Source organism: Gopherus flavomarginatus, chromosome 5, assembly GCF_025201925.1.
Source record: "Gopherus flavomarginatus isolate rGopFla2 chromosome 5, rGopFla2.mat.asm, whole genome shotgun sequence".
NCBI lineage: Eukaryota > Metazoa > Chordata > Testudines > Testudinidae > Gopherus > Gopherus flavomarginatus.
The window spans coordinates 94172700-94189644 of NC_066621.1; the positions used below are offsets into that span (position 1 = coordinate 94172700).

At 43.4% G+C, this 16945-nt stretch overlaps 1 protein-coding gene across 1 annotated transcript in view; it reads left to right on the plus strand.

Annotated features, from left to right (window-relative positions):
• Positions 1-16945, plus strand: part of RGS6 (regulator of G protein signaling 6) — a 492500-nt gene that overhangs the window by 438402 nt on the left and 37153 nt on the right. The window contains exon 16 of the mRNA XM_050953554.1: positions 1379-1468. Within this exon, the coding sequence (XP_050809511.1) occupies positions 1379-1468 (90 nt within the window). The remainder of the gene's footprint in view (positions 1-1378; positions 1469-16945) is intronic.

Sequence of the window (16945 nt, forward strand, 5' to 3'; positions counted from 1 at the left end):
AGAGCGCCCCCTGTGGCTTGCCGCCCCAAGCACATGCTTGGCGTGCTGGGGCCTGGAGCCACCCCTGTTTGTTTGTGTTTATGTTTTTTGAGATTCTCCTTCTTAAGAGTGCAGTAGGACAGAGAGACTTTGGCTTTTCTGTAAATGGGCTTTTCTTCTGTAAACTCTTGTGCTGTTTGTGAGATATAGAACATTGTACCAGTGGAGGATGGTGGCATCTGAAAGTGAATAAGCAAAATTAACAGGTAAAGGATTGCTCCAAGCCAGGTTACATCCTAGGGTAAAGATTATACTGTGTCTGAGTAAAAAGATTGCCAGCCATGCCTACCTTACAGAGAACACTGTAAAAAAGCTGAATAGGGTAATACTCAGACACACACATATAACTCCAGGATTGAGCAACATTATATAGATCCTGGAGCTTTGCTTGGTTTGCCACCACTGTGGACATATGGAGCTCAACCAACTCCTTCACTGGTTCTCCCTCTCTCCTAAAGGTTCATATGTACCTAAATACTGAAGTTTTGGGGTGGAGAAAAAAGAGTTTGTATGGTATAAATATACACAATGTAACAGCATAAAAGAGGTTTCCACAGGCAAAGAACTAAGAGGAATGCCCAGTGTTCCTGTTTTTCCTCTTGTGAATTCGAGTCTCTTTTTTACTGCTATTCTCTGTCTTTACTCAGTCAAGTATATTTTGTTGTGTTTGGCACGGGGTTATTAAGAGTTCACAGGGGCAGTAGAAAAATAACTGAGTTTTTCAAGATACGTTCAATTATTAATTAAAACTGAACAAGCAAGTTGATAATGTGGGGTGGGGGAAAACAGCTCTGTCTGATTGCAAAGAAACTCCACCCACCAAACCTCTGAAGCAGAGTATCAGATTGTAAGTATGACATCCTCAGAGTAAACTCTTACTGGCTGTTTGAACCTTGATGATAGGACATTAAGGGACAGATTCTTTCATGCTTATTCTCATTTAAGTAGTACAACACTTCTTCAGTATTTTTTATTTCAATAGCACTAGATGGCAGAATCTGGTCATAATATACTAGCTTCTGAGAGCCTTGGGCTTTACAAATTCAACCCTTTTCTAGGCTGCAGATTAATACATGCAAGCTCTTTGGGGAATGGACCATCTTTTGAGTGGGATGTACAGTGCGTGGCGTAATAGAGTTCTCCAGGACGTGGGCTCCTGGGCACTGCCACAATACAAATGATAAATTATTATAATTAGGACTTTGCTCCCTCTTTCTAATTCTCTCTCTCTCTCTCACCCTCCCCCCCCCGCCCTTTCATTGGACTGTTTTGAATCCCTCTGATTTCTGAGTGGTATTTGGTAACAATTCTCAAACTTTCCTTTCCTCCTGCCCCACAGGAGCACATTTACAAGTTGATGAAGAGTGACAGCTACGCACGTTTCCTCCGTTCTAACACGTACCAAGACTTATTGCTGGCGAAGAAGAAGGTATCTTTTGGGAAGGACATGCTTGCATCTCTTAGCACCTATTGATTCTCGCCTGCTGCTTGCTGCTAGTGTGAAAATGGGAATATTGTTTCATTTACTTTTTTTTATTTTTCTTTTTTAAAAAGGAATGAGAACATTTGTTTCCTTCACCTGAAGGCCCAGGGTATGGCATCCCTATATACAGCTTCAGCCACCATGGCAGGGGAAAGGTAGAAAGGCCAGCCAGTCAAAATACAGAAAAATGCTCAGATTATGCTGGCATCTTCCAAACTCAATGCAGGCAATTAGAAGTCCACTATCTCCTCTTCATGACAAAGATAATATCTTGTATCAGAATTAGACCCCATAAATGTGTTCATTTGCTAGTCAGGGTAACAAGATTGGGGAGATGATGCAGCATCCTAGATGTAACTTTTATGTGGTCCTTCTTTGGGATGCCTTACCTGGGGACCTCCCTGTAATGTCTTACTCCCTCCTCCTTTTCCCCTTTTCCCAGCTCTTTGCTCCCCAAAAATGTTTGCTTTTTATTTTAAACAAGAAATAATTGCAACCCAGAGAGAAATCAAGAACTTCAGTCATATTCTTCACCAAAGACCTGGGCCTCAATTCTTTTCATCCCCTTGGTGTCAGCATGTCCACTGCCAGCAACATATTTTTTGCCATGAATTACCCACTCAGAGTAGCAAAGAATTGATTCTGTAGGATTAAGTCAGCTCTTATCCAGCCAGTTCTATTCAGGCAAGGGGGGTTGGAAGGTAAGATACTTACCTCTGCATTTGGGGCTGTGTTTAAATGCTTTCTGTACCTCCCAGCTTACTCCAGTACTCTGCAAGAGAGAGAACGAGAAAGTATTTGTGTGCATGCACCTACCTTTGTGTGACCCACTTACAAAACACTAGATACAATTACTTCCAGTTACTGCAGCCTGAGCTTGTGGTTTTCCATCACCATGCTTTCTGCTGTTTCTCCACTGCATTCTGAATGGGCTGTCAAATTACAATTCATTGGCGCAACTCAGTGAAATCCCATTGGCTTTTTACAGGCTCATTGCTATTATGGATCCTCAAAGTGCATATTGTGATAGAAAGGGCCAATCTTTACTCTCCTTTATGCCTGGCATTTATTTCAGTTGGATTGCAGTGATGTGACTGAGGACATGAACTGGCCCTGTCTTTTAAAACCAGCTGATTTTAGACAAGTACAGACCAGAAGAAGAAATGCAAAGTCCTAGCTGACATTTGAAATTTTAAGTTGCTTTTTAAACCTGGGTCAGAATTCAGAGGTTGAGGGAAAGAAAGGGGTGCAGTTAAAACTCTTGAACATCCTGTGATGATGTAAAAGAGAAATTAAAACCTTTGCTGTCTTATCCCTACGAGCGTCCCGTATGTTCTCCCTCTCAAGCTCTCCCTTTCAAAACATTAGGACCTGATGGTTCATGTGTTTAATACAAAGGAAAGTTCTCCTACCAGCTCCAGTTTTGAATCAAAGATTTCTTTGGAATTGTTTGCTGTCAGATCAAGTGCTAGACCTGTCAGCATGACTTGAATGATTCTCGTGCCACCTGAGGAACAGATTTCAGTCTCATGCTAACACTGCAGTGGAAATAAGAATCTAGTTTCTTTTAGAAAGATCTGTGGGTACTCACGTAAACATATCCAAGCAAAAAGAAGCCAGTGGCAAAAATCATGTATATGTGTCATTTACCAATTTAGCATATGGTGGGTAGAAATTAAAGTTACTTCAGAAGCTGTAAAGCACATCTTACTGTGTTCGGCTAGTAGACATTGTACCCCGACAGCACAGAGTTATTGACTGAAAGAAAATGAAGCTTCCATATGCTGACCTACCTGGTAGATCCCTAGTAGTTTTACAGCAGATTTGAGGGAGTCCTTTAGGGCTTCTTGAGGCAGCCTGGAATCTGGAGTGGGGGTAAAGGAAGAACAGTGGGATACCAGAGCCTTTCAATATTGAGGATTTGGGTTTAAATCCCAAGATTAAAAATTTGGCCTTAGTGAAGTCAGTGGGAGTTTTGCCATTGACTTCAATAAGGTTTGAATCATTTGAATCCTTGTCAGGAAAACCTCCCGAATGTCCCTTATTTCAAGGGACAGCTCTCATTTTAGTTCCAAACTGGCCTGCATTCCATAACTGTGATGTGCTCTCGCTTTTCCTGTTTACTATTAATTACAGCAGAAATGCAGAATCATGGAACTGAGATTACAGAAAGTTATTTACACTAAAGAAATGAATCCCACTGCATTTTAAGTTTCTTGTATGAATGCATTTTTGTATCCCCCTCATTTTGGGTCATTGCCATACATTGCATCCCATATATGGGCCTTGTGGCAAAGGTACAGGATTGGGAATCATGAGATCTGTGTTTGTTCCCTGGCTTTTCCGCTAATTTTCTTGTGTGACTTTGGGTAAATCACTTAATCTCTGTGTGCCTTATATTCCCGACTCTGTAAAATGCAGGCAATAATTCTGACCTGTGTGGTAGAGATGTTGTGAGTCTTAATTAACATCTGTAAAAATGGCTAGCATATTTTGAGATCCTCAGGTGCAAATCTCTATATAGAATGCGCTGTGTAAGTGCAAAGTATTGTTTTTCCACATCACAAAATAACTGCACATGTGAGTTTCTGATCCAGGGTCTGAAAGTGGAATGAGCAAGAGGGACGTGTGGCAGAGGAGAGGGGAAAATGAGCATACTTTACACAGACTCATGGATGCACAGATGATGGTCATGGGCCAGGTATAGGCGAGGAATTCCTTATTCATTCATGATGGAGTTTTTCTTCTTTCTTACCACTGTCATTGTTATATGTGCTACAATATGATGGCCTAGAGCCTGCAAATCCCTGGTATACTACTCTGAGTGCAGGACTGGGCTCCTGCAGGGGTGTGTTTGGAGGCTCCATGTAGGAACAAGGAAGGTTAAGAGCTAGATATAGGTCTCTGCATTGCACAGAAGTAGGACACCCTTGCATGCCTGCCTCCTTACTCTGAAAAGCACAGGGTGAAAAGGGGAAAGGATGTGGGCAGTTCATGCATGTGTCTGAGGAGAAAAGGACTTTAGCCTGGTAAGCATGCAGATGAGCCACTTAGCTATGTGTTTGTCTGTGGGCCTCACTCCTGCTTCTAGGTAGGAATCATTAGGTTGCTGTTGGCAGCTATCTCACAGTTACAAGATTGGGTTTCTTCACCTACCCATTGCGTTTTACTTCTTGTGCATATGCACAACATGCCACACCTGTGCTGTGCAAGACCAAGCATCAGTCTGCCCATATTTCTACTGATACATACATTACCACATTTTATAGTGGGCAATAACCACATCCCATCCCCTCAGGAGCCAAAAAATGGGCATGCCCTTGGATGACAGTGAACTTTATGCAAGAGAAGAAATGCCTGTTACATTTAGGCCTTGAAAAACCTCCTTACCCACTCACTGAGGGCGAATAGTGATTTTGGCAGGGTATGTTGGCTGAGGGGGGCTAGATAGTCATTGGCTCCTGCTCTGAGGAGAAGGAAAAAAGCAGAGAAGCTCAAGCCCCGGTGCCCTTTCAACAACCTAGATAAATAGGAGGGAGGGAGTGGAGGGACCCTGAGACTGCTAGTTCTCGTTCCGGAGATGGAGCAGTAAGGACAGTGGCTGCTGCACTGGCATTCTTCTGAGAGTGGAATGTTTGTGTGAAATGAACAGCAAGCAACTAGAGCCATTCTCACCAAAAAGGAGGGGCAGGGGGGCCTTTGAGCCACCGTCTTCTAAGAGGAGGACAGGGAAGGGTTGGAGAGTGCCCAGCTGCAGGTGAGGGACTGAGAGCTATCTGAGCCCCAGGAGGGGTAGAACAGTGGAGGAGCTCTGCAAATAGGTGGATCTATCATCAGTTTATTGGAGAGGGAGAGCTGATGTGCCAATGTAAATAAAATATGCCTGGTTTACGAGAGTGGAGCAGTTGTTTTTCTCCCTAACAAGAACACATCGAGCCAGATTCCGTATTACCCTGTGCTAGTGAGTGCAAAATAGATGTAAATTGCCACTCCTTTGATCTAGCAGTGTTTTCCACTCATTCTGCGCTGGTGTCAATGACTAGGTGCAGGGTAATTGATAACCTGACTCTTAGTCCACAGGTGAGCGAGTATCAAGGGAATTTTTCCAGCCTTGCTTATAATTATGCCTAGTAAAATATTGTTCTGTTTGAAAGACATGAATTTCATGCTTCTGAAACACAAAAGCCTTGAGGAGAAATTAGTACCAGGTTCCGATATGAATGGTGACCTACAGTGTAGAATACTGAGCTCTTAGAACTCATTCATACTCCCCTTCAATCAATGGCAAAACTTTCATTGGTTCCAGCACGAGCACAACTGGGACCTTAGTATACATATTAGAAAGAGAAGAGAACTCAAAAGTCATATTAGCATCCATGGGCGGACAGTCTCTATTGCAAACAAGTTCTCTCTGAAAACCAGTCTCATGCTCTCACCTTCTCCGTCTCCTTGGTGTCTACCAAACTAACTTCAGCACCTCCCCATCCCCTTCTCAGTACCTTCAGAGGAAGTGTGACTGTGATAGAGCTTTACCTGAGTGCCATAAGAATGCTAAGAGATTTCCTACTAATCATGTTGTTAATCATTTGTAGTTGGTTTTCTAATGTCTACGCTGCCCTGTGCTAACAGATTCTTTACTCAAAAGAACTAAAATCGAACAGTTTGATAAATAATTAACCTAAAGAAAAAGAAAACATGGAGAGCTGCAGTAAATGGTTAGTGATATAGTCCAGTATATTCTGGATTTTTTTCTGCACCTAACTGGGCTCAGCTGTTTTTAATAAAAGCTTTTAAAATTTTTAAAAAATCTGTATCCTACTGTTAACTTGTACAGTAGGTCAGTCTGTTTACTGTTGATGAGGGTAAGTTTTCTTTTTGTACGTTTGAGGACTGCTTGAACAAGTTTGTATGTGTGTGTGTGTTTGTACGAGTATTGTTGTCATACTTCAAAGCATTTTGGTGCACTTCCTGTGCTTTACCTGATGCGGTCAGACAACATACAGAGATCCTTACTCTTTATTTTTCTACTTTCTTACCACTTTATTTTTAAATTTCCTTCCTCCACTTTGCAAGGCAGCCTCAAACACCTTTGCTTTGAGCTGGACCAAGGCAGGCAAGCAGTTACCTCAATAACACATAGCCAGTCACACATTTTGTAGACAAGTGGGCAGGAAATGCTGGAGAGCAATACAGCTAGCACAAATGTGCGCTCCTCCTGAAACTGTGCATGTCGGCTGCTTGGTGCGCAGCCAAGTTTGAGTGCTTTTTATTTTAATAGAAAAATGTAATGCTTTGTTCAACAACTCGATACGTTGGTGACTGGTGTTCTCTAGATACCTTAGACAGTTAGATTTAAACTTGGGGCTATTGCATTAATACAGTTCACCATAGGTGTGTCATATGGTGGAGCTGGGAGTGTTTGCAAGGCAGGTTTCAATATAGGACCTTAGCCTGGCTAAATTTTCAGATGGTAGTTCCCAGTGAACCCTTTCAGTATTAGAATAAACATTATATGCTGCAGCTTGTGAGTTGATCCAAAATGTCAGTGCCCCAAACTGAATTCTTGTGGTCCATTTACACCCCCGACTCCAGTTTCCCTAAGAATGGGAAACGACATCAGCCTACAATAGCATTCCAGACATTCCTGATTCTGCAGTTGCAGAATTTGCCAGAGAATTGAACCTTTGCTACCAAAAGGAGTTCCAAAGTCTAACTTTTCAAAAACAGCTATGTTTCTAGCTCTCCTAGTTGTGGGCAGCAGCAGCAGCAAAGCAGCAGTTCAGATCTGGGCTGCTGGCCACAGGAATTCATGCTGTATGCAGTGCAGGAGGACTATTTTTTAAAATCCCGCTCCCAGCCCGTCCCACAATACTCACTTCCACTCCCACTCCCTCCCACATTGTTTCCACGCTTCTGCTATTATGGTAGTGGGTCCTATGGCATTTTCCTAGCAATGGCTGGAAATGTTGCTCTCCGAATGTCTCCCCACTAGCATCCACCCTGCAATGGAATGGGAACTCCCAGCTCACTCATGCAGAGGGATTGGAGTCCTCATGCACTTCTACAAGGGCATGAGCAGCCCCTGCATCTCCTTTTCCCCCACACAATGGGATTAGAAAACTCTAACCCTCCAGGCATTGTCATGCAAAGTGGATGGGATGCCCCACCAGCCCCTGTTGCCACCCTTACTTCTGCACTGCTGCTGGTGGCAGTGCTGCCTTCAGAGTAGAGCCCTGCAGCGGGCCTGGGGTCCCACAGGTCCTGCTGCCATAATAGCAAGAGCGGGATAAAAATTTAAGAAACAATGCGGGTGCAGGTGGGAGTGGGTATTGCGGGGCAGGACAGGAGCAGGATTAAAAACATAGCCCTCCCGCAATGCAAACAACATGAACGCCTCAGTCAGTAGCCACTGCTCTCCAGCCGCCCAGCTCTGAAGTTCTGTGCTGCTGCTAGTGGTGGCGGCACCACCTTTAAAGCTGGGCAGCCAGAGAGCAGCAGCTGCTGACCGGGAGCCATGTCTCCCCAAATATAGAAGTTAAAACTATGCAAGTGTTTGCTATAATAATTGTATCTGGGACAACACACTCCAGGGCTTGTGCGTTGTATTGCATTGTGTTATCCCTTTTACAGACTCTTTTTTTCTGTTTTCATAGGTATATATGACCCTATCTCAGATGGGGGTATGTGGTAGACTACATTATTTGGAAAGGGGTACGCAGCCTAAAAAGTTTGAAAACCACTGGCCTAGACATTACATTTCATTGTCAAAACTGTGTCTATAAGGCACTGGGCATTGCTGGGGATGAGGCAAAGCTTCATCACCTCAGTGGGAGGTCAAGAAGCAGGGGCATAGCCATTGGTGGGCCTGAGTGGGCCACAGCCCACCCACTCATCATCCAGGCCCACTCAAATCTGAGTAGGGGTGTAGTGCTGCCACAGCAACCCGGAGCGTCACTCAGGCACCTGAAATCCAGGACAGAGCTATGTGGCTGCCCTTCAGAAAGCTATGTTCTGGCAGCTCTGCCTTGCCATTTTCTGAGCTGCCTCATGTGCGTGCCCAGCTCAGCAGGTGAGGCCCTGTGTCTGGGGGCACCACGGCTGCAAAGAGGGCGTGGTGTTGGGAGAGAAGCTTAGCTAGCACAGTCTGTCATTGCCCACCCACACAAAAGTCAGGGCCCATCCAAATGTCCACTCCTAGCTACACAGAAAGGGACACTGCTTCTAAGAGGCCCAGTGCACAAAGGTACTGCACAATCTGTGTTGTCCTTTAGATTGATGCAGTGCTGCACTTGGCCTGATCTGTGTCGAAGGGCAGCTCTATGCCTCACTTTCCCCCTACCTCTCCCATGTGCCTCCTCTGGAGTGACATGCTCCCCTGTGAATGCATGGAAGGAGGAGTTTCTGCCCTTCCCTGTGCACCGGGACTGCAATTGTGACTTAATCTTACACTGGCCACATATGAGTGAGTCTGGAGGTTCCTAATACTTTCCTCTCTCTCCACACACTGTGGTGTGAATGTTAAACAACCCCCACAGTGCCCAATCCACACAGGGTATAGGTCTGTTATGGCCCCCAGCTATGGAGTCTGGTTCTCTAGCTCCAGTAGTAAAGATCTGTGCTTTCAGCTCTGGATGGCCATGGTTCAGTCCCCAGAGTTGGTCAAGATAGTGGCTGTCACACAATGACCAAATTATGACAGGTTCAACAGAAGTCCAACTCACAAAGATCACCATCACAACTGGCACTAGCTGGGCATCCTGGAAGGTGCTGCACTTTGGATAGGTGGAAGGGTTGGGAGTAATTCACAGGCATGAAGAGTTCGCTTGAGAAGCAGAAATTTATTGCAATAATACTAAGACCATCACTTACAATAACTTCTCCTTAACTTCCCAGAGCAGGGGTCTTCTTTCTGTACTCCTCCCAATCTCGATTTACCTTGGACCCCTTTGGGCGGGGTTGGTTTCTCTGACTCTCCAACAGTTTACCCAATCAGAAGGAAGAGTCCAGTCATCTCCCCCACCCCTTACCTTTCATTCCTTTATATACTTTCCACATCAGCTTTCCTGCCCCCGCCAATTCTTATACTGCGCAGCATGGTGCTGCTGGCGTGCCATATAGAAGCCACAATGAACAGCTCCCCACATCCAGTTTGGAATTACACCTGCCATTTTAACTTATATTTGGCCCAAACCCTCAATTTATCATTGTTTTATATGTGGTTCTGGAATATGAATATCAGTATAACCTGCATAGATGAACACCAGTATTGAAAGCATGGCCTCATTGTTCGTCTTCCCTCCCTACTGAAATGCTGTCCTTAGAATTAAAAATCACAGTATACGAATATGCTTTTTAAAATAACACTATTTTATAGCTCAGCTATAAAATTTAATCATCCTAGAACTTCTAGCATTTGTGTTGGATGCCATATGGTGGCATCTTGGCTGATAGTGTGGCTCTTTTAAATAGTTACACAGGAAAACGTTCTGTGGTTGTCTCATGTAGACAAGGGATATCCATTTCTATGGGCCTGCTGTCTCTGAGGTCTCATCACTGACAGCTAATTCAGTCTGGTCTTCTAGGTATTAAAATGCTGTTCTTTGGTGGTAGAGGTAATCAACTGGCTGTATAATTTGGTAAAGTCTTGGCATTTATCCAGTTACAGGTGTCTTCATCAGTTCACCTGCCTTACTTTTGGATTCTTTTTATCTTCTCTGTGTTGTTTCTGTACTCCTTCTTTGTCCTTTTGGGTGATATTCCAGCAGAAGTCACAATTGGTAGGTAATCACAAGCAGAAGAGTCTAGAGAAGTACTTTTTTTGTATCTGTTTCTCTAATGGGTCTTATCTCATATACATGGCCTGCTCTTCTTCCCTCTTCTCCAGTATAAATTGTATCCTCCCAATAGCATCATCTTTTCCCTGCCTTGTCATGTTCACATAAGTTTCTTTTCAGGACTGTCTCCTGGATGCAGACGGAAAGCTGTCTTTGAGCAGTGCTTGCAATCACACTACTGAATCTCTCCTGTTTTCCATAACAATTTGTAGGTCCTCTTCAGCTATTCTCTTCATCAGTCTGTATAGTTGGTTCAGTCCCCTGCATCTGGATAATGACTCATTACTGTTCCTAACCCTGGATCTCTCGGGCACACTCCATGGTGGACCCTGGGTGTTTGATGCTATTCTTGGGCAGTGGAATATGTCCAATTGCTTAGATATATTCCCCCAGGATCCACCTGGCTGTGAGAGCTCTTGTTTCTCAGCTAACCCCTTCAGGGACAGATGAGCCAGGAATGCAGGCTTAATAAAGGAATTTCTTAACCACACACTTTGCTCTTAAAAAGCACACTAGGGAATTATGGATCTTTGGAAAATGACACACAGTCCTGAGCACAGCCCCCCAGGTCTGATCTCACGCTTCCTCTGAGTCCTGGGTTTGGGCAGCATCCTTAGACTAGGTAGCCTTTCTTGTCTTCTTACTTGCATGTGGCAATGGTCTGGCCTCTTGCTTAGAGAAGCACGCCTCTTTACCCATGTGCTTGCTGGAGAAATTCTAATCTCCAGCCCCTCCCTGGCCCAGTTAGTTTCTGAGCAGACAGTCATTCAAAGTCAATGGCCCACATGATAGAAAATCTATTTTTCCAGTGGGGAAGAGTTCTCTAATGTTGATGGCCCTTGTTAGAATTTTTCAACAGCTGTCAAGTCCCTGCCACAAAATGGGTGTTCTAATCTACCCTGGAGGTTACAACACAGCATGAAGGTCACACTCCAAGAAGAAGGTTAGAGTACAAAGCAGAGCTTCTGAAACAAAATGGGTTTCACAGTTTGATACAGACATCCTCAAACTGTCACTTTTCCCCACTTTATTCTGTACACTGCCAAACCTATCTGTAGGAAATCTTGGTGATGGGAACATACAGCAGTGAAATGGAGACTATGTGTTTATGCTTGGACCAATTATAAATCATGCACTATGTAGTACAGATAGTCCTTCTGAATGTATTGTTCCTCAGACAATGTATCATTACTGAGAAAGTTCTGCAGGCTCTTTTAATTGGGTTCCTTGAAGATCATAGAAGTGGAAGGGACCTCAGGAGATCATCTAGTCCAATCTCCTGCCAGATTTTTACCCCAGTTCCCTAAATGGCCCCCCTCAAGGATTGAACTTACAACTCTGGGTTTAGCAGGCCAATGCTCAAACCACTGAGCTGTCCTCCCCCCCTGTGGTCAGGTGTGGTGGTATGGGTGCTTTGTATCTCAGTATACTCCCCAAGTCTCTTTTAAGAGTTGATTCTCAAATCCCTTATGCCCATGGATCTTTTCAGAAAATTCAGATTGAAGGACAAAGTCTCTGAGTACTTTATTGGCAACTGTTCTGCTGGATGTATTCGCTGTTGGACAGATCTATGTAAATGTAATAAAATGATGTGTTCTCTACTTCCTTTCACTAATGTCTAAATGCAGCCAATCAATGGAGAAAGGTGGTGGCTGTAGTGCTCTGCCAAGGGTTGGTGATTTTTTTCTAATTATTAGGTCTTTTTCATTCAACATACTGACAAACATGCCAATAACTCATCAATTTCTTTCCTCATTAGTGGCCAAAAGAATTTCTCTTGTGCCAAATGAAATACTGTTCAGTCCTGAGGTGAGCCATATTCCTCATGTAAATGCTAATAAGCCAATGGTGTATATGTTTCAGTCTTATTGCAATGAAGTTTTATGACTTCTAGCATATGACTACCCGTAAGCTCTGTGCAAACCAAAACCCGGGCCAAAAACATGACCTCATCTTTCCACAGCCATACACAGTATACATATGCTGTCTCATACCTAGGGGTGGCCTCTCCTGAGAAAAGGTGAGGTACATTGAGTGATGCAGTGCGGTGAAAATCTGCTTCTACCCTCTCAATAAACGGAGGAGTTCAGGCTGTAATTCCAGTGCTGTTTTTCTCCAGCACTGCATTCACTCCCCAGAAAATTATAAAGTTGATGTCGTTCTTCCATCTTTCTAAAATCTGCATAGGAGCCTCCAATCAGCTGTATGGCAGATGTTAACCAGAATCAGAGGTCTCTGCACAAACAACTATAGAAGGAAAGTTCAACAAGAAATCAATAACACTACACGGACCCTGTTTTATAGCTTTGAATCAGCTATGGAGCACATTTTGAATAGAAGAGAAGAAAAGGTGTCATTCTCCAAGGCAGCTGCTGACTCTCATTCTTTAAGGGTTTGCTGTTTGCTGCAGCAAACAGCAGTTGTTGCTTTAAAAAAAAATCCAATTTTTAATTTATTTCTTTTTTTGCTTCTTTATCTTTTTTTGCTGTTTTGAAAAACTGCATTTAAGCTGAAGGTTTTTTTTCTGTATTTTTTCTCCCCACTTTTTTTCCCCTTAAAGCCAGAGAATGAGCAAGGTCGTAGAACTTCTCTAGAAAAGTTCACTCGCAGTGTGGTAAGTTCCTTATTTTTTTTTCTTTCCTCAGCATTTTATTTTTAGTTGTGGGGTGTTGGTGCTTAACTTTTTAAGTTCTTTTTAAAAATTTTTGCAGATAGTCTTTTTGCAGCTTTTCTTTTAGTTCAGTAGTTCATCAAAACTGTAGCTCTTTTAAAAGGGTGGTGGGGGAGGGGAGAGAATTCCATAATGTGCATTCTGGATAAAAATCACCACATCAGTAGGCCAATTTTGGTTTGCGTTAAAAGACAGGTTGTGGTTTTGTTATTTTCACACTACAATATTTGTTATGGCTTCCCCTGCACATTGTAGTAGGACAGCATGGTTATAACAGCATCATTTGTATTGTAACTATATTGATTTCTATGCATGGTTAATGATAACATATATATAAAAACATATATACCCATATTGCACCTTTTATATATCAACTGCAACAACTTCCTTGGTAGCCCAGATTTGTTCGTGGTGGTGTCAGAAGGTGATGTATGAAGATGATAGTCAGAATGTGGTTGAATCTGTAAGAAGTTATGTTCAGTACAAGACTTTGTGAAAAGAACATGATCTTTATTACATTTTCATAAAACCTTTGTAATGGAGGAATTGTACTCTGTGTACATACAGTACATATGCTTGCATTTGTGTGTGTACATACATGTATGTATATTTATCTATAATACATATGTATGCACCATATATATAAAGATCAAATATTTGCATACATAGATAGAAAAGGGGAAACTACTCAGGTAAGTGCGAGCTATAATACAAGGAGTAGGCATCAAAGGAGGCCTTTTTGATGCTGTCATGATAACTATACAAGCGAAACTCAGTTGTGACATCTGATATGTCTGCAGACTCCAGAGACGTGTGTTTGCTCTACTGGCAGGTTTCCTCTGTCAGAAAGCGAGAGAGAGGAAAATGAAAAGAAATATAGTATAGATATTTTTACACTTGGAGCCAGATTCTGCTCCCCGTTATGCTCATATATACTGAGAGTAACTCAGTGACTTCTGTGGAGTAACTGGTTTTACAGTAGCATAACTGAGAGCAGAATATGGTACTTAGGTTTTTGATTTCAAGGTTAGTATGAAAATCTCATCTCAGCGTGTTAGGATTATGATATAAAAGATAGTCAAGGCAATCTCATAGATTGATCTATAGTTTAGATATTGCAGTATTATTGGTAAAAAAAACTATAAATGATTTCCTTGCCTTTTGTAACTAGTATAAATTGATTTAGCTGTAGTTTAATTTTTATGGATCTATGCCAATTTACACCACCTGAAAATCTGACCTATATGATTTTTAACCTGTCATTGTCACTTTAAACAAAAGAATTGCTCTTGTTTAAAATCTCATGAGATCAATAAGCTGTTTTAAACAACACAGGAAAACTGGATCTCTGATAATATTACAGACTGCTAATTTTCCCCCCTTATGCCTCCCGTCAAGTGTCGTGGGAAACTGACACTAGGCATAAGCAAGTGCAGCCCATTCACGTCCTAACATGTTCACAATTTGCCTTCTTTACTGTGTGCTGAGAGCACAGACAGCACCAAGCCCTTTTGTTGGTACTGTATCCAGGGCCGTCCTTAGGATTTATGATGACCTAGGCAGGATTATTAAACTGGTGCCCCTGTGCCTGACTTGCTCTGAGCAACACAAACATAAGCTTACAGTATTGGAAAACTTGCCACATGCATGTTATTAAAACCAATTTAACTTAATGAAGCACACTGTCATGCTGATGGACTAGCACTGAAGAAGTAGCACTATAGAAAAAATTCTGATTTGACAGAATGATGCAAATAATATAATTTTTTAAATTTGTCAACATTTTATTGGAAATGTATATGAAGAGGTATTGAAACAAGGATTTGTTTTTAATTAAAAGCAATCTTTCTGGCTTTTTTGGCTGCAAAATCAGTAATGCTATCGTATGACAAAGACAAAGTGATGTCTTGTTCGATTGCAAGAATAGCAAGATTAGTCAAGTGTTCCTGACTCATTGTAGAGCGGAGATAGCTTTTAATGAGCTTTAGTTTTGAGAAACTCCGTTCTCCTGATGCTACTGTTACAGAAATTGTCAGTAGAATACGAGTGGCAATATACACATTAGGAGATATATATATATATAAAATCAACAAGTTTGCTGGTATGAATAAACTGTACAATGTCCATCACTGCTTTTGCATGTGGCAACATTGGTGACAGTGTACTCAATTCTTCGTACAGTTCAAGTCCATTTAAATCAAAACTATCACCATGCTTCAGGAGGCTCTCTAGGTTCTTGCACTTTGTCATTAGTTGCTCTTGTTTTCCTATTTTGTTGAATTTAGTCCCACTCAGCCTGCTGCCAGCTGAGTGAATGGAACCCCAGGCGGACAGTGGGTTGAGTGGCTTAGCTGGGGTCTCAGCCACCGGCCTGCTTAGCCCACTGCCAGCCTGGGGTTCCTTGGGGGTCCCAGGCCAGCAGCGAGTGCTGAGTGGGGCCCATGGCCAGGACCCCAGCTGGCAATGGGGCAGCAGCCGGAACCCCAGAGCATCAAAAATCAGCTAGCATGCCACCTTTGGCATGTGTGCTGTAGGTTGCCGACCTCTGCTCTATACCAGTGGTTCCCAAACTAGGGTTCATAGAATGTTACAAGGGGTTTGCCAGAAAAATTTCACTAATGGCGGCCAGAGGACCCCGGGCATTGGAGGCAGCAGGTGGGACCCAGTTGCAGGGCAGACACCCCAAGCCCCAGAGAGAGCAGGGCCGAGCAGTTTGGGCTGGCAGCCCAAGTTCCGGTGGTCAGCAAGGGTGCTGGCAGCCTGAACCCCAGGACTCTGACCGGGGCTGGCAGTCCGAGTAACAGGAAGAATGGGGCTGGGCAGTTGAGGCTGGCAGCCTGAGCCCTGCCCCAGTCAGCAGGGGAGCCGGCAGCCCGAACCCCAGCCTGAGCCCCAGGAAGAGCGGGGCAGGCAGTTGGGGCATCCATCACACTGAGGAAATTTAAACGTAAATCCCTGAAAATATTCATTTTTAGGAGGAGGTTCATGACATTTCACAATTTAGTGAAAGGGGTTCGTGGGATGTTAAAGTTTGGGAACCCCTGCTCTGTACACTAGTAAGGAGATGAGCATATTACAGTTGTTGGAGGACTCTATTTAGCAGTAACAGGGCTATAGGAAAGTCAGTCAACATTTTTTGTTTCTCTGATGAAAACTGGCCCACTCCCTTCCCCATACCAAACTTGTCACAAATAATTGTCAACAACTTAATTTTCTGTTTTTGGCTAAGATATTGATTTTTTTTTAAATTGAAATTGAATTCAGGATTGTTAGCAAGCATTTTGGCAAACAAATTTGTTAAATGACAATCTAAACGGCAACACAGTACTGCTTTCATGCGTGGCTCACCCCCAGCCTGCTGGTCCAACAGCTGCAGTAGAGGAGGAGATAGGTGGAAAACTGCAGGACCCCAAAATCCACCTCTTGGGTGCAGAGTGGCAACAGCAGCAGCAAACCCTCAGGTCCGATCACAATAGGCACCTCCGCCAGCCCAACGTACCATGGTAAAGTTAGCACGCCATCTGATCTCAGGGATGGGGCACCCACAGAGCCACAGCAACTCATCCTCCCCTGTGCAGCTCCGCCCGGGGGAGAGAAGCGCTTCCCAGCTAGGGTGACCAGATCCAGATGTTCTGATTTTATAGGGCCAGTCCCGATATTTGAGGCTTTGTCTTATATAGGCACCAGGAGTCTATATAAGAAAAAGATCCCAAAATTGGGACTGTCCCTATAAAAGTGGGACATCTGCTACCCCTACCCTAACCCCGGGGTCCTGATTTTTTGCACATGCTATTTGGCTATCCCCAGCTGAGCCCTGTGCGGCCATTCAAATCCTGGCTGCCTGCCAAGGAAGTGTGTTACTTTCACTTTCATTCCTCAGTAGGCAGCCAGGGATGGGAGAGGGAAGAGAGGGGTGCT